This window comes from Cyprinus carpio, chromosome B10, assembly GCF_018340385.1.
Source record: "Cyprinus carpio isolate SPL01 chromosome B10, ASM1834038v1, whole genome shotgun sequence".
Lineage (NCBI taxonomy): Eukaryota > Metazoa > Chordata > Actinopteri > Cypriniformes > Cyprinidae > Cyprinus > Cyprinus carpio.
Window position 1 is genome coordinate 15,186,254 of NC_056606.1, and position 21,743 is coordinate 15,207,996.

The 21,743-nt window shown below is 37.7% G+C and overlaps 1 protein-coding gene across 7 annotated transcripts in view; it reads right to left on the minus strand.

Moving 5' to 3' along the window:
* Positions 1 to 5,398: 5,398 nt before the first annotated feature.
* Positions 5,399 to 21,743, minus strand: part of LOC109087598 (roundabout homolog 2-like) — a 141,836-nt gene continuing 125,491 nt past the window's right edge. For 5 of the 7 annotated variants that reach the window (XM_042732790.1, XM_042732788.1, XM_042732794.1 and 2 more), the window contains 18 exons: positions 20,370 to 20,451; positions 19,901 to 20,069; positions 15,729 to 15,895; positions 15,195 to 15,316; positions 14,864 to 15,080; positions 14,505 to 14,629; positions 13,030 to 13,207; positions 12,559 to 12,786; positions 12,281 to 12,320; positions 12,038 to 12,177; positions 11,641 to 11,916; positions 11,331 to 11,475; positions 9,508 to 9,729; positions 8,640 to 8,824; positions 8,364 to 8,468; positions 8,099 to 8,272; positions 7,743 to 7,885; positions 5,399 to 6,172 (listed from right to left, as the gene is read on the minus strand). In XM_042732790.1, coding sequence (XP_042588724.1) covers positions 6,161 to 6,172; positions 7,743 to 7,885; positions 8,099 to 8,272; positions 8,364 to 8,468; positions 8,640 to 8,824; positions 9,508 to 9,729; positions 11,331 to 11,475; positions 11,641 to 11,916; positions 12,038 to 12,177; positions 12,281 to 12,320; positions 12,559 to 12,786; positions 13,030 to 13,207; positions 14,505 to 14,629; positions 14,864 to 15,080; positions 15,195 to 15,316; positions 15,729 to 15,895; positions 19,901 to 20,069; positions 20,370 to 20,451 — 2,730 coding nt within the window. In that variant the 3' untranslated portion in view covers positions 5,399 to 6,160. The remainder of the gene's footprint in view (positions 6,173 to 7,742; positions 7,886 to 8,098; positions 8,273 to 8,363; positions 8,469 to 8,639; positions 8,825 to 9,507; positions 9,730 to 11,330; positions 11,476 to 11,640; positions 11,917 to 12,037; positions 12,178 to 12,280; positions 12,321 to 12,558; positions 12,787 to 13,029; positions 13,208 to 14,504; positions 14,630 to 14,863; positions 15,081 to 15,194; positions 15,317 to 15,728; positions 15,896 to 19,900; positions 20,070 to 20,369; positions 20,452 to 21,743) is intronic. The other 2 variants (XM_042732791.1, XM_042732789.1) reach the window with 1 other exon arrangement.

The following is a 21,743-nucleotide window of genomic DNA, read 5'->3' on the forward strand; positions in this document are numbered from 1 at the left end:
GTCTATGGCCAAAAAGGCATCTTTTTATAGCCTGCTGGTAATCCTTTGACTCAGTATGCCATGCAAGAGCACACTAAAACGGTACCAAGTTTTGCTTCTCTCTTGCTCGGTTGCTTTCATTCATTTGTTACAGAAGAGCACCCCACATTTGTCTGCAAGGATTATTTTGCATGAAATGATTCTCTCTTATAAAATGATAAGGTTTTTAGTAGTGCTGTCAAATGATTAATCGCGAATAATCGCATCCAAAATAAAAGTTTTTGCTTACATAATATATGGGTGTGTACTATTTATACTTATGTATATATACATACACTCACATACAGCGCATATATATATATATATATATATATATATTTAATATATAAATGTAACATATTTTTGTATTTATATATACATAATAAATCTAAACAGCACACACATATATTATGTAAACAAAAACTTTTATTTTGGATGCGATTAATCGTTTGAAAATGCTTGCTGATAAATGATTGAGATAAAATATTCAACTAAATTTTTGCATTTTTACCTCAATCCACAAGGTAAAAATAAAGTCACAGCTGTGAGATATGAAGTTGAAATTATGAGAAATAATGCTGTAAATACAAGAATAAAGTTGCAGTTGTGGGATGTAAATTTTCAAATACAATAAATATTAACAAACTTGAGAAACTGCAACTGTGAGACATAAAACTGCAAATATGAGAAAGTCAGCAATTTTGAGAATTCTGAGATAAAAAGTTGAAATTGAGAGAGAGTTGGTATTAGGATCTAAAGTTGCAAATGCTACAAAAACAAAAAAATTGGACACAATCGTGAAAAAGTCAACTGAGAAATAAAGTTTCAATTGTGAGATATAAAGTCAGAATTGTTAGATATTTTTTAAAAAAAAAAGGCAAAACTTTAATTAGAAACTGCGAGGTGCAAAAATGTCCTTATGTATTACAAGGGGTTTAACTGGGATTTGTTATGTGTGTGGGGGGTGGACAAGTTGAGAGCCCTCTGTTATGAAGACTAAAATGATGATCAAAATCATTCTAGATGCTGGCAGTGTGCAAAGCTACATCTGTCTGCAGGATTTTTTTTAAATCAAATTTAAAACTTTTTAAGAACTTTTTAAGAAAAATTAATTTAAGAATAAAATTGAATGCCATATGAGCAGAGTGGGGCGATGTCTATGGTAACATATTAAACTGTAAAATGACTGTAAAAACATGATTTAATTACAGTTGAGATAAAGGTTTTCACAAAGACAAAAAACAATATTTCTAAAATGATAAACCAGTCTTTCAGTCTTAACTATTTTTAAGAAAAGAGACGGGTCAGAAGAATAAATTATATCAATTTAAAACAGGGTTATATTGTTGGATGTGGGGAAACAGCAGAGGCTTATTGAAAATCCAATTTGATTCTCTGCCAGTAGGAGGCGCTTTTGGAACGTCAAACATATTGTTTCCCCAGAAAGAGCTGTAAACAAAGCAGCACTGCGCTCATGAACACTACTTTATCAGCTAAAGTTAAAATGCAATTGAAACTGTTCTGAAGACACTTGGTTCCTTTCAGCGATATGCTACATATGCGTCGTATCATTGCTTGAATTAGTAAGAATGAGTAAAGTGTTTAAAACTATAGTCTAATGTTGAAAATGTACGAGTGAAGTCCTCTGTTGATTTACCAGGGTAGCCTATGTGCAACGGCCCGGCCCAATTTAACCCCTGCTCATTACTACTATTTTCATTTTGTAAGGTGGAAAAAGGCTTCTATAAAAATTGCAAGTCTGATCTTTTTAAAAAGTAATCACAGATATCTGATCAGCAATCTGCATAATTAGAGGTATCATTCAGTACCACAAAATGGTACTGGATTAGTTCTGCACCAAAGTATAATACTTAATGTTTTTTCAATACTTGGGTTTGTTCAAATGTCTAACCATAAGTGATAGCAATAGTAATGATTTTAGCAAGTAACACTAAAATATGCCAGCGTCATTGTTTCCAAATTTCTGTCAGACCATTTCTAAATTCTGTCAGCCCCAAATGTTTCCAGGAATAGTTAGCACATGGGAGAGATTTTCAAGGTAATGCATTGCGGCTCTAAATTATCAGCTAAATTGACATTAATGTCCAACACCTGTGTCATCATCTCTCTCGACTGCATCCGTCAACACACTAAATGAAAATGAAAGCCCCTGTGTGGCGCGCCATCCAGTCGAGTGGGCTTACCCAGGGTCCCGTGCCCAGTTGGAGGTTCAGAGGCGGGTTTGTGTGAAGATGAGAAATGGTGTGAGTGTTTTGCACAGACCCCATGGGATCCAGCCTTCTGTTGGCCTTCACTGACCCAGATCTGCCCTGAGAAAGATTAAACTCAAGGGTCCTTCTGTTCCCTAAAGCCTACGCTCCACAGGCAGGGTACACAAATTCAAACCAGTTTGACTGGCACTGTGGAGAGAAAAGAAAAAGCATTTATGTGCAATTGGTCAAGAATTGCAGAGATTACACCAACCAGTTGACTGCGTATTCAAGAACCTCTAACGGGCCAGTGGTTTGGTTTATCTCAGAGGCGCAAACATTGTTCACTTGCCACATAAATGAGTCCTAGTACCTAGCTAACATCCTGGCAGCTGTGTGGCTCTAACCGCTAATATCACTCTTTTCTCATCTCTAAAGGGCATTCAGCCGTTTTAACCCGGTGTCCATCGTAAAACATCTTGACATTGATTTCAAAGCCAAATGCCAAAGCCACTGTTTTACTAGCTTGTTTGAACATTGTCCTCTTGGTTTTAATGTGGCAATTGCATGCACTTTGCATACATTAAATGAACAATGAGGTTGAAAAGGCATCCATCTCGGGGTTCTGTAATTAACATGGAAATGGGAGAATGGTATTTTGACTGTGCTTTGCTCCCCTCTGGCACTCCTGGGTGTGTCTTCACTGACACAAAGCTAATAAATGAGCTAGTGATTTATGGGTAGTGGGTCTCCACTTAAAGAAGAGTGCATGACTTGACTACTTGGTCTGAATTCTAAGAAGAGCTTCAAAGGTGAAAGCTCAGAGGATCTCTGCACCCTCTACCTCTCTCAAGAAATTGCACCCTCCATGTGATCCACCTCTAGGATTGATTCATACTGAAAATGATAATCATGAGCAGAAACTTTTACTGGCTGCTCAAAACTTAAATCCCATTGTTTATGAGGCTTTGAAAATGTAATCGCACAAATGAGTACCTACATGGTTATGTTGAACACAGTGGAACATGTTGGATCAACAGCCTTGATAAAATGGGGTGTTTAGTTCCAACTTGCTCCAACACCTCCTTGGAATGTTCTAGTAATCATACAGACCTTGCTTAGCTGGTTTAGGATTGTTTAATCAAGGCTGGAGAAAAACTCAGCCGGAACCTGGACGCCTCAGGGTTATTTTATTTAAATTTTTTTATTGTTTTTTTTTTTTTGTACATGAATACTGTTCCAGAATTATGTGTGGGAACTTAGTCCATTCTGTGTGTGTGTGTGTGTGTGTGTGTGTGTGTGAGTGTGTGTGTGTGTGTTTTAATTAATTAATGGAACTGAATGACACTTGGTTGTATTAACGGTTTTGTGACAGAGACTTGCGCTTCTTATTAAAGTGCCCCATTATGTATTTTTGAAAATGACCTTTTATGCAGTGTGTAACAGTTATAAGAGAATGAAAACATCCTGCAGAGTTTTAAATCTGAAGTGTAAAAAGTTATTGTCTCTCAAAAGAAAGAGTCAACTCTGAATCATTGAAACGAGTCGTTTTTAAAATGAATCCCAACCCATTTCATGTTGAAGTCAACATGAAACAATAGCATATTGCCTGCCCACTTGTTGGTCTTTTCAAGTTGGTCTGAATGAAGATGCAAATTAATTATTTGCCACTAGGTGCCACTTTTGGAGCGGAAAAATCATAGACTGTATGGGTAAAATAGCTGTTTCTCCGGTAACGCTGTACACAAACAGTCAATGTACACAAAGCAGCACTGCTCACAAAAGCTGCTTAATCAGGCATTACAGGCATGATCCAATCGCACCAATCACTGAAGATTAGCGTCACGCAAAGGAAGGATTTGGAAAAATGAATTGTTGTATGAATCGTTTGGGAGTCATTGAGCAAGTAAGGTAAAAATAAATGCGTATTATAAGACAATGAAAGTGTTTTTTGACCTTGCATGCATGTCAGTCTGTTGTTGGGGACTCCCAAAACCAAAATATGAACCTTTCATTACCCATGATAGGGGCGCTTTAAGTATATTTAAATCACAACCTGCTAGTCAAATATACACATTCTCCGTTTTGACAGCGCATTTTAAGCATATATATTACTAGATATTTGCTGTTCACTAGTTATATTCCTAATGTTTATTCCTTAAAATGAATAAAAGAATCGTTAAAGAATCGGAACGCCCTGTATTCTCTTTCCTAGCCAGGACCAAAGAATGGAAGTGTACTGAGGTAAAGACCGTTGTTTATTTTTATATTCTCTTTCTTTACTCATTGTCTGTATAAGTACACCCTGCTTTTTATGTCTAATGTTAACGTTACTTGTTTTTTCCTTCTGTTTTTCTCACCTCAGGCTACCGTGTCTCAGGTGGGAGTAATTCACGTTCTTTGTTTTTCTTCTTTCATTCTTTACCCTCTAACGTTACTTGCTTTATCTAACGTAACTCCCTGTCCCTTTCTCCACACTTGTGTTTTCTTCATTCCTCTATCCCCCTCCGCCTTCGCCCCCTTTCTCCTCCTCAGCATCAAGTGTTGCCCTGGAAGAGGTAATGTCATGCCCCTCAGCAGCGGTTCAGGCAGGTGGAAGTGGCTGGCCGCCTGCGCGCCTGTTGTAACCGTAGAAACCAAAGATTAACGGTCACGGAATAGTCCAGCTTTGTCTTTGTTGAAAACTTGAGGCCTGATTTGTGAATAAACAAAGTAACAAATTATTTAAAAACTTTTAAACAAACTTAAAAAAAAAAAACATTCATCCTATATTATTATACAAACTATATTAAATATAATACTAAATAAAACCATTAAAAGTTGTTACTTAAAATAAAAAAGTATGAAATAAAATACATAAACAAAAACCAACATAATTTCAGATAAAGTTCTGTTTTTCATTGTTTAACATGATGTACTAAAATAAACTAAAACTGAAATAAAAACTATAGGATACATTACAATAAAAGACAAGAAAGTTAGTAAAACACACACACACACACACACACTTATATATATGTATATATAAGTATATATATAAGTATATATATATATATATATATATATATATATATATTATATATATATATATATATATATATATATATATATATATAATACACAAACACACCTACACACACACACACACGATTCATACCAGGGCAAACCCATATAGTTCAGCAAATGTATTTTATTTATACAAAACAACAAGGACTACCAAAAAGTTAGTCAAATGAACATAATTTTGTTTTTTTGAATGAAATACATTTCCTCACAATCTCCAAAACACTCCTTAAAAAAAAAAGACAAGTACAATCGTTCACAACAGTCGTCAAATGACAAACTCTCTTGGCTTTGAAAAGAAAGAGGGAAAAAAACACCACATTCTCTTGTGACTGCAACGACGGGGATCCACAGACAGAGAGGGACAGACAGAAGCGTCCTCGGCTCGGTTAGGTCGTGAGGCTGGCTGTCTAGCTGGCTGGTCAAACAACACACATTGTGCTTTCTATTTTTATTTATTTTTTTGTTGTTATTCTCCAACACAACGAGAGTGCAATATTATTATGCTTTGAAATGCTGCTGTATACATTTCTACAAGAGGTTGGCACATTCAGACATTATCTATAATATCGGAGCTTTTAACATGATTTCATTTCTTCTTTCATGTATAAATACAATATACTCTTCTTTCCTGGCATCTGGACCCCATGTAAAAAGCTTCAACGGATGATTATTTACAGTGACAGCGTGATGAAAAATACCCCCATGAAGGTCATAAATAACAGTAATAATTCATAACGTAATCAAAAGTCCCAGATTCACGCTCTGAAATCTGTACACTCATCCACTTCTCTTCGGTTCTTCTCTTCAGCATCCGCACGAAACGGAGGGATGTCTAAGTCAAGCTTCCTGTGTCTCACAGCCTTCCCTTATCTCATCTCCTGGAAGAGAAGCAAAGGATAAAAATTTGAATCAGTAAAGATAAACTTTTATTTAAAGCTGACAGAATAATATGTTTGATGCAAATACTGGCATTTGAAAGCAGCTTAGACCAGTTTGGACCATATAGATGGTTTTGTATGGAAAATGCTGGTCATTATTTACCACTGTAAATTTGCCCAAAATGTACCCTTCATTGGTAGCTAATGGTTTTAATTGGTCATTTAAACTGGTCATCCAGCTTAGCTGGTCTATTCAGCCCATAATTGTGGCCTCTCTCAGGACAAAAGAAAGCCTTTTTGGTTTGGTATGTCTATAGATGACTTAATGCAGCAGGGATTGTCCATCATGTGACGTGACAAGATCTGAGGACGCAGAATAAAGGCGATCTCAGGAGCAGACCCCTTCTCTCTTCTCTTTGTCAAGCACCTATTCACACTCTCTGTCTGACTGGAAAGATAACGTTAACCACCATGACAGTACGAGGTAACCCGAAACTCTCTCCGCGGGGAACGAATAGCCCTCTTTTATTTGGCCAGTCTTTTATGTTCCAGAGGGGGTAACCTGAGAGGGGGTCACACATCTGAAGAGACTCTTCAGCCCATATGGAGTGACCTAAGATATGCATAACCCAGTTCCCATCACACAACTATTCATGTCAATAGGGAGATACTGTAAAAAAAAACGTGTTAAAGCCCCTTTAGCCCATGCAACTAGTTCTTTCTTATCTATCTATCTATCTATATCTATCTATCTATCTATCTATCTATCTATCTATCTATCTATCTATCTATCTATATCTATCTATCTATCTATCTATCTATCTATCTATCTATCTATCTATCTGTCTGTCTGTCTGTCTGTCTGTCTGTCTATCTATCTATCTATCTATCTATCTATCTATCTATCTATCTATCTATCTATCTATCTATCTATCTATCAAACATTATGGTGTAATAAAGATCATTGCTTATTTTGTACAGACATTTACTCTTTGGTGAATACAGCAGATTTAGTAAGGAAGAATATGACGAAATTTTCTAAGTATGTCTACTTTTGTATTTGAGAGCTGAAAAACTTGGTTTTAAATAATCGTGCATGTGTTTGATATGAGAAAACTAATGTATGTGTTTGCGAGGCCGTGTTTGGCTAATGTGAGATTTAGGATTAGGGTTAGGATTTGGGAGGACGAGGATTAATCTTGAAAGCATACACTTAAAACCACTGTCTTAATCAGTATTATTTTTGTCTTGAATTACTATAAAAATATCTAAGCATCCTAAAAACAATATGGATTTATTTGAGAAGCAAAATTGTGCAAGGCATTTTCTTGTTTCTATCATAAAAAGACAGCTGAATAATATGCCTCTTAAGAAAACAAGTTTTAATGTAATGTGCCATTTTTATAAATTAATATTTTGTATAAATTAAGTACAATAAATCATTTACATGCATATTTAATTGTAAATATTACTCTTGTATGTTGTTGTTTTTAGTGATTAAAAAAAGACAAAAACTGATTAAGTAAAATATTTTTTACAGTGTCAGAAAAGTTACTGATGATGGTCTTACATCATTTCTCTTCTTGCCTGTTCCGTGCCCCCGTGATCCTGTTGACCCCCGTGATGATGAACTTCCTGTTGTGGAACAATTGTTGGACATCTGACCCCGAGACAGGAAGTTGGGCTTGTTGTAAGGAATTAAATCGTCTTCTGCTGTGACCCACATAAACAAAACCAAAATGTTAGGGTTCACAAGTGTATTGATACAATAGAACTTTCATTTAGTTTAAAATAAAAAGCCAGTCTATTTAATCCTATATATACTTACATCTACATTAAAAATATATATATGATATATGCTTGTGCCTTTAATAGACAAAATGTTTTTATAGTATTGAAGTTATATTGTCAGGTGTCAGCTCTAACCGTCTATTCGTCTATGAGAGGAGTTTTTCCGGTTGGGTGTGCTCTGTTCTCTCCTCTCCATGGAAGAATGGGAGCTGCCCGCTCTCTCGAGGGACGTCTGTCCACATTCGAATCCCTCTACTTGACCACAGTCGACCTCATCCTCAGGAGGTGGCTCTGGTGGAGGGGGCAGATCTGCAGAGATGTGACCAGCATGTTTAGTATGCGGGAGCAGGATAAATGATTAACTAACTTCATTCTAGAAAAGGCCTGGTCAGTAACTCACCACTTTGCAGTATATCTCTTCGGTATTGACCACTCTTGGAGGCTTTCTTCTTCACCTTGGACTTCTGCCCAGGCGGTGTGTGGTCTGCAGACGGCCTTGCTCGACCTAAAAAGTGGGGAGGAGACATGACAATGAAGCAGCTAAAACAATTGTAGCTATTGTAAAAGTTGCTTTAGGCAGAAAATGTCTAATTATATATTGCTGTGACCATGAAAGTTGTATTTTACTTGAGCAGCAAAACTTCTGTGGCACGTTTATATAGAAATGGAAACACACCTGGTGTGGTGTTGTTGATGTTCTCTACACTTTGGGCAGCTCCTTGGCTCAGATCCCGTTTGTGTGCTGAGCGATGTGGCACAGTGTTGTCAGGGCATTCCTGATTGGCCGCCAGGTTTGGGTTGGACTGGGTTAGAGGGGGGCTTGGTGCTCGCGGCACAGGCACAGGTCCGCATGGCAACCGGCTGTCCACAAAAAAAAATGTTTGGTCAATTAAAACAAAATTGGACAGCATGAAATTTGCTAGATATATATTAATGCACCCCATTCAATAGATCTCTTTGTTTTAACCCAGATCTGCAGCCAATAAGGCACACAAACACTATTATATGAACTCACATTAAATTGAAAACACAGTAGGCCAAATTCAGCACTTTGTAAAAGTAAATGATCTTTCTAAACTTGGCGCAACTGCAGTCTAGCAGGAAGCTTAATGAGAGTCTCAATATTTGCTCTGTGCCCTAATAATCTACAAATATGGACCTGCAGAGGAATAAATTATTCATATAACAAGTTTTCTGTGCAGGAACAAATAATAACACTGTAAAAATTCTCCTAAGAGAATGAAAACAAATAAACTAGTCTATTAATGCAGGAGAGCAGTTCCCTGAAAGATGAAGGATGGCTTACATTAAGTATTTTAAAGGGAACGTCGCCTCGAGATAAAAGCAAATGTTGTTTATGCTGCATCTTATCAAATTTATGTTTTGAAATGCACCATAAAGTTTATAGCAAGCAAATCTCGTTGACAAATGATTAACTCAAACTGTCAAAAAGAGAAATAAACTCTGAAATGCTGACCTGACAAAAAACACTAATGCACGAAATAATTGTGAAATATTATTTGAAGTTTTACTTCAAGTCTCACCGTGCTATCTGTGGCTGTTCGAGCTGGTGCAAGCGTGGTATGTCAAGGCAGTGGCCATCATCTCTGGGAGATGGGGTTAAGGTGGCGGTGGACTGGTGGCTGTAGGATGTGGTGGGGGAAGAAGCCACTCCTCTAGGAGGAGGAGCGGGACCGTCCTCCATCACGCCGTCCATGAGGTAAGTCCTATCCGGGAGAGGAGGACACCACTCTTCTTCATCGGACCTGAGTGAGTAGAAAAGTTTCAATATTATTTACAGCTCGATAACTTTAGAATCTTTCTAAATAATGATAAACATATTGAAAACATGTCAACTTTGCCAGAGCACATATTCTGCCCACCACTTATCTATTATTATAAATATAACATCAACTTTTCTTATCACTCGCTTGCCCTTCTCACTTAAATTGGGAGAATAAGTGACTTTATTTCTGCTCTATAACTAAATTCCCTCATTTTTAGCAGAGGGTTAAGTAACTCCAGAACCTCTGTGCTAAATCAATCATGGCACACTCATTACGATTGCCTGCTGCAGTAATCACCTGGTCAATGCAACCGGTGGCATATCGATTCCTACTGCTGTTGTGTCAAAAGAGACAGCCTGGCCTCCAGATAACAATATGCGTGATCTTTTAGGCCTTGTGGGACCAATCAATGCAAGAGCGATGGAAAAGAAGTTAAATTCAGTGGCATTTTGAGTGACACTGACTCAATGTTATGCCTTGGGCACTTTGAGGGCAAACCACTGAGCTGAATGACACCTACACACGACACGCTCTTGGTTTATGTGGCTGCTCGATATTTTTGTTGAGTTCTTGGGCCTCGCTGAGTTGAAGGGTGAGTTAAAATTATAGTCATATAACAGAGCTGATGCTCTTGCCTTCGGCTGCCACAAAGATTAACCTTATGATTCATTAGCTCATCACACTTTTGTGGACAAGTCATGAAAATCCAGTCTAGCTATGAGTACTGCATTGCATGCTTGTGCCCTGAACAACGTCTAACGCTCGGAGGAAGAAACTTGAGAAGGGTTGTGCCTATCACTGGCTAATGTGGTTACTGCGGGAGGCTATGTCAAGGTTATCGGATTCACGGATCTCCACTGTGAGCCAGGGCTTGGTTAACCGCTGCGGCTAATGTGACTCGCCCTTGTTAGTGCCCTTCATGGGCAGCCATTGGGCTGAAGTGGCGGCAGAAAGCAATACGAGTGTTTTTACCCGTCAGCGCCCGCGGCTGGGGCATTCTGCGGCTACTGCTGACCGCGCGCTTCTCTAACAAGGAACTAATGTGATACAGACCAGGAAAAGAAAACATAATTCAGTCAGGTCGTCATGAGGAAACAGGCCAGATTCAAGGATAGAATATCGCTAACTTTGTTAGCCTCTATATACAACCTTGTCAACAGCAATCAAACCACTCTGGCCCTGAGGATTCTGAGACTGTTCCTGGAACAATCAGCAAAACCTTGTCCAGAAGGCTAAGTAAGGCCATGTTCCCAGCTAGCCAGCATGCTGCAAATTGGTAAAAGATGTCGTGTTGTAGACATGGAAATGATGTTAAAAACTAAAATGAATTGTGTGTGTGAACTTGGGTAGAGACTTGAGATTTGTTTTTCTGCCAAAGTCCTGATTGAGACACTTTCTGGGCAGCTATTAACTGACCTATTTAACTGACTTAAAGTTTTTCTCAAGATAAAATAACATGTCAAATCACTATCAGTATCAAAATTGTGGCTTTTTAGTTGAAATAATGGTAACATTATTTTTCAGGCTGGTTCAGCTGGCGCAGCACTGAGCTAAATCTATAGCCTTCCAGTGAACTTTACCCCATGTCCTGGATTAGTTCATTATCATCTTCCTCTTCACACTCGTCCAGATCTCCAGAGAGAGGTGGTGGCGGCAACGTATCCATCCAGTTAAGAGATGGCGTTTTCACTGGCTTCCCCATCAACTTCTGCTTTGGTTGTTTTACTGTAGGAAAGCAAGCAATTTTGTGAATAACAAAATTTTGTGAAAATGTAAAATTCAAAGCACTATAATAAGTACTATAATAGTATATTAAAAATACTAAAGTAACACAGCCAAGCAAAACATTTGTATTAGCACTGAAGGGAACAGATAAGACTGGAAAGATACCGTTATCAGTCTTGGAGCGGTCTGGCTGGGCATACTGAGCATTGGAGGTTCCAGGCTGAGTCATCCAGTGGCTGCCATCTTGTTCAGGGCTGCAGGGCGCCTGGTTGGTGAAAGGCATGATGGGAGTGCTGGCGTAGGGAGTGGTATGTTGAGAGAACTGAGCAGAGAAACTGCGCAGGTCCTCGCTGGTGGGATCAATGGTGCTGTAGATGGGGCCTTCATTGGAGTCTGTGCTGTACTTCTCGTTTTGGTTGAGGTAATTAGAGATTCCCGCCTCTGAGGAAGCGATGGTAAATTAATTAAGGTTTAATTAATGAGACTCTGTGCTGTGGAAACTTAATGTTAAATTAATTTAACAATACAGCCGGAGGTGTTGCTCTATAAAAGCGAGTCTTACCATTATAGTATCTCTCCGGGGTGTCATGTTTAGATGTACAGCAGTTCACCGAGTCTTTCCCGTTGTGCACGAGATTGGTAGTTGGCCAAGAATCAGCCAGCCACGGGTAATTTCCCATGTTAGCACCCATCATACCAGGCCTACATATCCAGACATATCCAAAAATATCACTAAATATAGAATGAACTAATCACTGTATTTACATTCTGAATTGATGCTTAAGAAGCTAAAAGTGCCATTTACCTTCCGTTAAGTCCAGAACTTTCTCCATGTGGGAAACCAACTGTAGAGAAATGAAAGAACGTGTTGTGATTGTTAACTAAAACTCAGACTATTAAAAATGATTTCCATTAACTGAAATAAAGCTGAAACAAAAAATATAAAAGATGCCTTGTCACCTTATTGAAATAAGGTTTTCGTACTAAAATTACTGCAACTAAATAGTATATAAATACTAAAATAACACTGCTAAATCATCATTTAATGTGAAATGTCATTTGGTGTGATATGTGCATGCATACCCGCAGGTGTGTATGCAAATGATGCTGTGTAATGGCTGAGCTCTTTTCTCTTCTTCCGTCTGCAGTAGATCCACACACTGAATCCCATAAGGATTACCCAGCATGCCCCGCCAATGCCTGCGATGAAGGCAGGCTGCTTCACTACGTCTGTGATCTGCTCAGACAGACTTACATTCTCGTCAGATTCACTACCTCCACCTGTGACTGTAGGCTGCTCTGCGGGCAATTCTGAAAAGGAGAGAGAGAACGAAAAGAGAGCAAAGATAGATCAAAGTGTTACTCAGACAGAATGTCTTAATAGGACTCAGCTTATTGGAAAGAATTAAGCAATTTAGTCTCATAGCGGGACTTTAAAAAGCAATCAGAGAGAATTTACACAATTCTTTTGTACTTCAACTCCACAAGCCCATCACTCTACTCTTTAATTCTTTCAGTTTAATAGTCACAGCTGGCTTTTCAGCAAGTACTCACTGATAAGCACAGATACGGGCTGGCTGTGTGTGCCCACTCCTGCGCTGGTCACTGCTGCCACCTCCACCTGGTACAACACGCCGGGTAAGAGCCCCTTTAATAAAGTTGTCAGCACGCTTCCATCCACCGTCTGATTGATGTGGTAGCGTGTCTGAGAGTCGTTACCCAGACACCAAACCTGAAAAGAGATAACACTTAGATCTGAACTTAAAATACTTAAATGTCCTTACCTGGTCCTTGACCTGTAAGACTCACATCTGCAGAAGACTCCAAGAAAGACACTAGCAGGAAAAGTCGCTCGCCTCCCCTGAGCCCACTGAGTTTTAACAGAACCCCTATAGCGTGCAGTGAGTTTGCTGGGGGGTAACTGAGGATTAATGTGGGAACGTCATGTGAGAGGAAACAATGCATCCATTGCGATATGACTGGTTATGTTTGGCTGTGATTGGTTCATGCTATAAATCCCATTGCAAAGTCTTTTTGATACGCATTAAGGAATTTATTCAGTAAAAGTGTTTGCGTCAGTTTATGTGCATGTTTTCTACATTGGATACAGAATTTATCCTACAAGTTTTTTATACTTATTTTTAGAATTTATGCGCATCTTGATATTTCCATCCAGCTATTTTTATGCAATATCCCAAAATGCACATAAAAATAGGTGGATGGAAACATAGCTACTTGGAAGGCTAATTAAAAAAATTAAGTAAACAACTCACACACTTAGATATAACCACTTTGTTACATCAAAATTGGACTTGAAATGGTATGAAAACATGATCTGTGGGAGTTTTAGTGAGTAATCAGCTTGAAGAAATTTAAGGTAAATCTATGTGTCTGTGACAATATTTACCATGCTTTGATGACTGATGATCCAAAAAATGCAAAAATAGTTAAAAGTTAACTATTAAAAAGAATAGCTGAACATAATTTCATAAATAAATATAATATATTTTTTAAATTGTTACTGCCTTGAGTTATTGTTTTGGAATAAATGTAAAATGCTTAAAAACAGTACATCACTGTTACCATCATTTATAATAGAATATTGATTGCATTGGTAATGTAAAAATATAATATATATATATATATATATATATATATATATATATATATATATATATATATATATATTTTTCTGATAGTGTAAGAAATGTTTATTTAATCAAGAAAATGTGAGTGGGACATGAATTTACATTTGATAAAAACAATGTTGAGGACTTTAAAATAGAAAAACAAATGAAACAATCAACAAAAATCAACTATTAAATATATATATATATATATATATATATATATATATATATATATATATATATATATATATTTCATTAATATTCAAATCAAATAATATGCTGAATGTATTGTGACATATCATGCAGCATTTTTATTTTCACCAGTTACTTTTTGCAACGTGTCTGGTTGGGATATACTAAGTTTGTTTTGTTTAATGACTTCTGCATTTTAAAATATACCTTATACTCTTGGATGACTCCATTTTGCATCTCAGTGGGAGGAGGCTGCCATGATACACTGATGCTTGAGCTGTTGCTGAGCTTGACTGTTGCCACGGTTACAGCACGAGGGGGGGCACTGGGAACTGGAAGAGAATTCAATTAAAATAACATTTTGAAAAGTGAGTGTCCTTAATAGTAAATCTACATTAGCCCTCTCCATAATTTTATTTGCTTGAATGAAGCGATTCATCTTCATATTATGTACAACAGAATAGAATTGAGTCGGGCTGGGCTGAATGAACCCAAATTGAATTGATTAGAACAAAATTAAATTGAAGTGCATCAAATGGAAACTGAAAGAGCTGCAGATATCTCACCCTCCTCTGGCGTGCGAAACGTCAGCAGACGGCTGTCCATGCCCTGGAACTCGTTAAAGTAGGGTCGTATTTTAATCTCGTATTCCGTGCCTTTGAGCAGGTTAGCGATGACAGCGCTACGCTCTGTTGCAGCTTTCACTTCCTGCTGGGACCAGGAGCCGCCGACAGGACGATAAAGCAAACGATAACCCTGGATGTACTGAGACTGACGATCGACCTGACAGATGGAAAGAGGGAGACCGAGACAGAAAAATGAGATAAAGTGAGGCGGCAGAAGAATCATACGGCCGGCGAGGGGCTGATTTGGAGGGCAGATATTAGCAGCACTCACGTTCCAGCTGATCTTCACGCTGGATGCTGTCAACAGTGCTGGTTCGTGAAGCTGCACAGCCATCTCTCCCAGCTCCCTCTGCACCTGTCGATGGTCCACACCTTGACCTGTAGGACTGACATCTGCAAAAGACAACAAGAAACTTCCAGTATTAACATCTTTAAATTGTGTGTCTATTTGAATATAGAATACATCAAGAAAACTGACAAAATTATTAAGTCAAAAAGAGGTCATATTTTATCCCCTAAAAAATAATGCACTTTAGTTTGATTAAAGATAACCAAGTTCACTTTGCTTATATATCATGGTATTTCATTGTAATTTTTTTTATTGAAATTAAATTAAAAAAACAGACAAAATAGATATACAATATTTTTCTTCTGCCTCTGGTGCAAAATATGTTTTCATGATTAGATCCAATCCACATTGAAAAGCAAGCCCTAATTTTTTTGCTCTTCACATGTAATTTGTTTGTATACCTAAATAACAATTATACAACATATCATTCGTATTACAGGTCTCCAGCGTACAGACCTTGTGTGCGCACAGGCTCTGAGATGGGGCTGGGGTCACTCAAGCCATAAGCATTGACTGCCCGCACAATGAACAGGTAAATGGTATTCGGAGACAGTCCGGTGACCGTGTGCTTCTCCAGTTTCACAAAATCTGCAACCGTCTGCCATGTACTGCCTGCTGATTGGCTGAAAAATATAGACAGAAAGATTATAGAGATTATATTACTACATTAATTATTCATCACATTTACATAAACATTAATTCCATATGTGTTTATTTATGCTCTAAAATATCAAAACCAGCAGATCCATAAAGCTCAATCTGAATAAAACATTAATACACAAATGTTTTGTCCTACATTTGTCCTGAAGCTGTTGCACACCATTAGAGAGAGGAGGGTTTAACAGCAAAGTCAATGTCATAGATGTTTATCTGCACTCTTTTGATTGTCATTACATGTGTCTGTTTAATGACCCAGCTCTTCTGTGATGCTATTCTTGTAGCCTTTGGCTTGACAGTGCTTGGCGTGACTAGAAAAATGTCTCTGCGGTGATAGATTTATTTATGGCACAGACTAGGCTTGTCATAATGCAACAATCACCTTGGATACTGAAATGAGATTTTATTAAACAAACTAAAAACATTGACGGATTGTGTACAGGGGTATAGAATTTAAAACACAGCTTTTTATTATCATCCAGATCACACCTAAGCATACAGGAATATGAACTTGACTTAATGAGAACCAAGAGAGCTACTTAGATGTGGCATACAGGTGGGCAAGATTCATAACAACATGCATCCCCATCTAATAAACAACGAACGTTAAGCACAGACATCTGTCTGTGCCAGAAGGCTTTGGGATACTCCTCTTCACTTGTCTGTGGTTAACCATCATCCTTGTTTAGAGCAGCGGTCACGTGCGTCGTGTTCAAGGTTTATTTTTCCCCGGTGGCAACTCCTGCCACAGACACAAAGCCAATAAAAGCCCGACCTGCACAATTAGGCCAAGCCATAAATGCTGGGAACCTCGTAAATATTCCTTCAGCAGCCCACCGATAGGAGCGATAAATCCAAGGTCACTTTGCTATCAGCTGGGATGGAAGAAACAGGCAAAGGCTGAGGCACAGACAATTCCCTTTTCTCCAGCAGGACCATTACTGGGCTCTTATAAACACCTGCATAAACATGCATATATTCCAAAAGAATGCCGCAACATAAACCCTTTTTTTTTTTTTTATTGTGTTGTGGTGTGAATAGATTTTATTTTCCTTAAATTTAATCTTATTTTTTTTCCATCCCTCACTTGTTCTCCACCTCCCTCTCCCAGCGCTCCGTGTTCCACAGCACCTCAGGGAAGGAAATTGTATAGCAAACACCCCTTTCAGCCCCACAGCACTCGATAAAGAATCAATTTTAAGGATGTGGGGCCATGCTAACTGTTACCCGGGGGCAAGGGAGAGGACAGTGACATAGTGTGTGTATATGAAATAGAGAAAGAATGAAAATGTGCGTGTGTGTGTGGCTCTCTACATCTCCGTTGCTGAATATCCCATTTGCTGTCTGCCCTCCCTCTAAGGACTGCAGGACCTTGGTTCTGTAATTAGAGGTAGCCCCATTTCAGCCAGCCTACAATAGCTTAAAGAAGTGTCTGTGTGGACTAAATTTGAATTCATTAGCATGTCATACTGAGACCCTCAGCTATCAGAGTGAGAATATTTCTCGAGCTTCTATGATCAAACCTCTGGCATTCTGAACAAAACCTAAAACAGCAAGAGCAAGGATTTATTTATTTATTTTAATTTTTAATTTTTTGATGCCCTTGACACCAAAATATGATGATCCCTGTATGAGGGACTCCTTTGGAAAATAAAAAAGCTTTTTTTTATGTATTACAAACTCATTTATACTGTGTAAGATTAAACTAATTACTAATTACTAATAATTGGCTTTTTGATAATATTAAAGCAAATCATTACAAAATAAATAGTTTCCATGTTATACTGATAAAATATTTTAAAGTTGAAAGCATGTATTTTTTTAACTCATTATATAAAAGTAAAAACAGAATCATTTTTTATACAGTATATGTATCCTATTAGAACTGCCAAGAGAATAAAATAAGCATGATTAATCGATTATTCTACAAAGCAAAATCTAATTCAGAAAATGTGTTAAAAATGGCTGAATTAAACCAGATGAGCCTGGTACTGTAGGTGCAAGATTGATTGAATATGTCAAGCTCTCTCTCGTGAAGCCAATAAGGAAGTGACTAAAACTGTAATTCATTGAATTGAGGCTTGTGGGTGGCTTGTTATGGGAGTCAGTTCAATAGACTCCCCATGTTAAAATGCCCAACTTTACAGCAGAAAAAAACATGTTTACAGCCTGGTTCAAAAAATGATTTTGGTCTATATTGCTAATTTTGCCCTTCATGACAACTGTGAGAGGGGTGAATTTTTTTATAACTCATCCGTTTAAATTTTATTAAGCCTTAAAGTTCTGCATAATTAAGGGCGTGGCCACTTGAGTGACAGCTGGATTGCGGTTTATGTTTATTATGTCGCGCTAGGTGGGCGTGGCTTCAGCAACCAGCTCCCGCATTTTTGCCCATTTTCGATTTTCCGGGAGAGTCGCGCGCGGTGACGCGCTGCCAAGATGGCGACGGCCCGCTCTGCACACTTTGAGCTTCAAAACCGCTATTGAGGAGTCTATCGGTGACGTCACGGACACTACGTCCATATTTTTTTACAGTCTATATGAGCCTGGTACTGTAGGACCTTCATCAAATAACTGCAAACAAGTAAACACACACAGGCACGCAAGCACACACACATTTATATATATTTTAATTATATTATATTTCATTGTACCTCATTATATTTATTTTCAATTTTATGACTGTCACACACATTGAAGCTCCATTATTGTGCATTACTGGGTTCACCAAGCACATTTATAAAAACTATGTTGAAATAAAATAATTCAGAAATTGTTATGATGCCAAAACTATGGAAGCCCATTTCCGCCACTCATTAAAAAAAAAAAAAGGTAATTGTGACTTTTTATCTCATAATTCTGACTTTTTTCTCGCAATTGTGAGTGTGCATCTAGAAATTCTGACTTTTTTTCTCTGAATTTTGAGATATAAACATGCAACTGCGACTTATAAAGTCAGAATTGCGATATATAAACTGGCAATTTGAGAAAAAAGTAAAAAAAAAAAAAAAATCGAGATTTAAACTGCAATTCTTAAGTCAGAATTCTCTAAGTTAGAATTGCATGATATAAAGCTGCAATTCTGAGAAATAAACTCAGAATTGTAAGATATAAACTCACAATTCTGAGAACATGCCGGTTTTTCCCACATCAGAATTGGAATTTATAACTCACAAAGTCAGAATTGCGAGAGAGAAGAGAGAGAAAAAAATCTGAATCGAAAGATATAAACTCGGAATTATATTTCAGTCTTATATCTCAAAGTCAGAATTATGAGATAAAAATTAACAATTTTTTATTTTTTTATAATTGTGGTGGAAACGGCCTTCCATACAAAACTTTGTGCAATTAACTGCCTTTAAAACATATCCTGCCATAAGGAACTACACTGTGTGCTATGCCGATATGCAGAGGTTAGCTAATCAAAACAGAGGCCATTTACATAGGCACTGTTGCAAACCTCTTAATAAGAGTGCGGAAAACAGTCAAGTAAAGCTAAATTACTAAACTGCCACAAAGAAACCTAAATGTATAGAATAATTCAGTAATTCATAAAACTATATCCCCTTTAAATAAGCCAGATTTCTTCAGTCCATGTCTAAAATTCAATTGTAGAACACCAATACAGTTGCTATTAATTTAGATCTCTCTGGCAGTAGGTTTCCGCCTGAGGGGAGTGATTCTTATAGGAGGCAAGATGTGATATGTAAGCGCAGGATGTAGCTGCCCTCGCATGACTGTGAGGAGCAGTAGTGCAGGGGAAAGGGGTCAGGGACGGGGCAGCCACACAGTGGTATTATCCCGTCTGTCACGGCTGACCAGCGACGCCAAGACAGTGACAGTGAATTAATAAAAAATGAAGAATAGACCTCTGTAGTAGCCTCTGGCAAGAAACAATATTATCTTGGCTAGGAAGGAAAACAAACAGGGAGGGACCAGAATGGAGATGCTTACAGAGTGCGCCAGCTCACCTGAAAGCCTCAATGATGTAAGAGGTGACAGCCGCTCCGCCTTCATGTGCATTCGGTTGCCAGGTCAGGGTAACGCTGTTACGGGTCACATCAGTTACTACAGGCTTCTGGGGTGGACCAGGCAGCTGGTAAGGCTCTGAAACCGGGGGTACAGAGAGACCGCCACTCTCTGTAAAGATAAGATCAGAATATAAGCATGCTGTCTTCATACTGGTTCAAGTTATCATTCTGTGAGCTATGGTTGTGTTTGCAGAATATATCAGAAAACTCTTGCTCTTTCCATATTAGTCTAGATTTATAGGACATTATATAGTTCTGTTTGCAGAATTTTTGGGAAGGATATTTCTGTTTTCATGTTAGTCTATACTTGGACGGAAGCGGCTCCCTCAGTTTGAAGATGATATGATGCAGTTTGTCAAGGATAAGGACACATAAAGGTGATGATGGAGCACTTGTGTGTTTTTTTTACCTTTTACTGTGAGTACACCACTCCAGCTCGTCTCTCCACTCAAACTGGAGGCAACACAGGTGTAGGCCCCGGAGTCCGTTTCCTAGCAACAGCAGGCTCAGGGTCAGCATTTGTATGGATAAACTCAAGCACAATGCATTGCCTCACTCCGCTTGGAGCAGCGTGGAAATCTTGACAAATGAGCACAAATTCCTCGAAATTGCCTATTATTTCGCAGTAATACAGGATCAACAGTTATTTTTTCCTATTACTATTGAAGTAAGAGACAGGAAGAAAATAATGTGCTGTTGTGAAACCCAGTGAGCTCGTATGTTGACATATTTTTTACAGCATCATAGGCATGTACCCAATGCAGAGACAAAATAATTACTTCTATAACAGGCAAACTATAAACTGTATCTTTCACAAAGAATGAAGCCCTGCAGTGCATTGCAACACATGCACAAAACTACACTCAAGACTGTGGACGAGTTGAGAAAATCTCCTTATTTCTATTACAAATATGTGTAATTCATTCAGTACTGAAAAGTATGAAAGAAATAGTTAAATCTAATTATAGTAAAGTGTTTCCTTCAATATTTGTGTGCTTAATAATGTATTTATATGCTTATTAGAGTAACACATAATTAGTTTAGCAACATGCTAACAGCAAATTCCATTGAAATCAATTGTCCGTTTAAAAGTCGAACCCCATTATTACCACACTAATATATATATATATATATATATATATATATATATATATATATATATATATATATATATATATATATATATACATTTCTCATTATCAATATTGAAAACAGTTGTGTTTTGTGGAAACGTGATACATTAATCTAGATGTAATAAATTAATCTAGTTGTAATACATTTTTTCCAGGATTCTATGATGAATATTTATTTATGTATTTATTGTTTTCTTTTTTCTTTGTTATGCATTAAAATTAAATAAATAAATAAATCTTACTGACTTCAAACTTTTGAATGGTAGTGTATGCAAATAACATTAGACAGAAATCAGTATGCAACTGTCTAACCAATTAAACACTTTAAAAGAGCAAACCATGCTGAACAGTTTAATCAGAGGAATCCATCAGAGTTTGAGATTGTTTTCATACTAGTATTTCCGTAAGTCTAAAAATCTTTCCATCGTGGGAACCCAAGTGAATTTTCATCTGTCCGTTTGATTTAACATATCTGTGTCTATCATATGAGTTAGCATGGGTGTACTGAATGTGCAGGAAGAAAAAGGAAATACAAAGACAAACTGGTGAGCGGTGGGGAGGGCGAGGGGCATTAAATTTTTACCACAGGGCCGAGGGGAGAAGTCAGGCAGAAATTGCTTACGACAGTGAGAGATGTTCTAAAGCTTTTC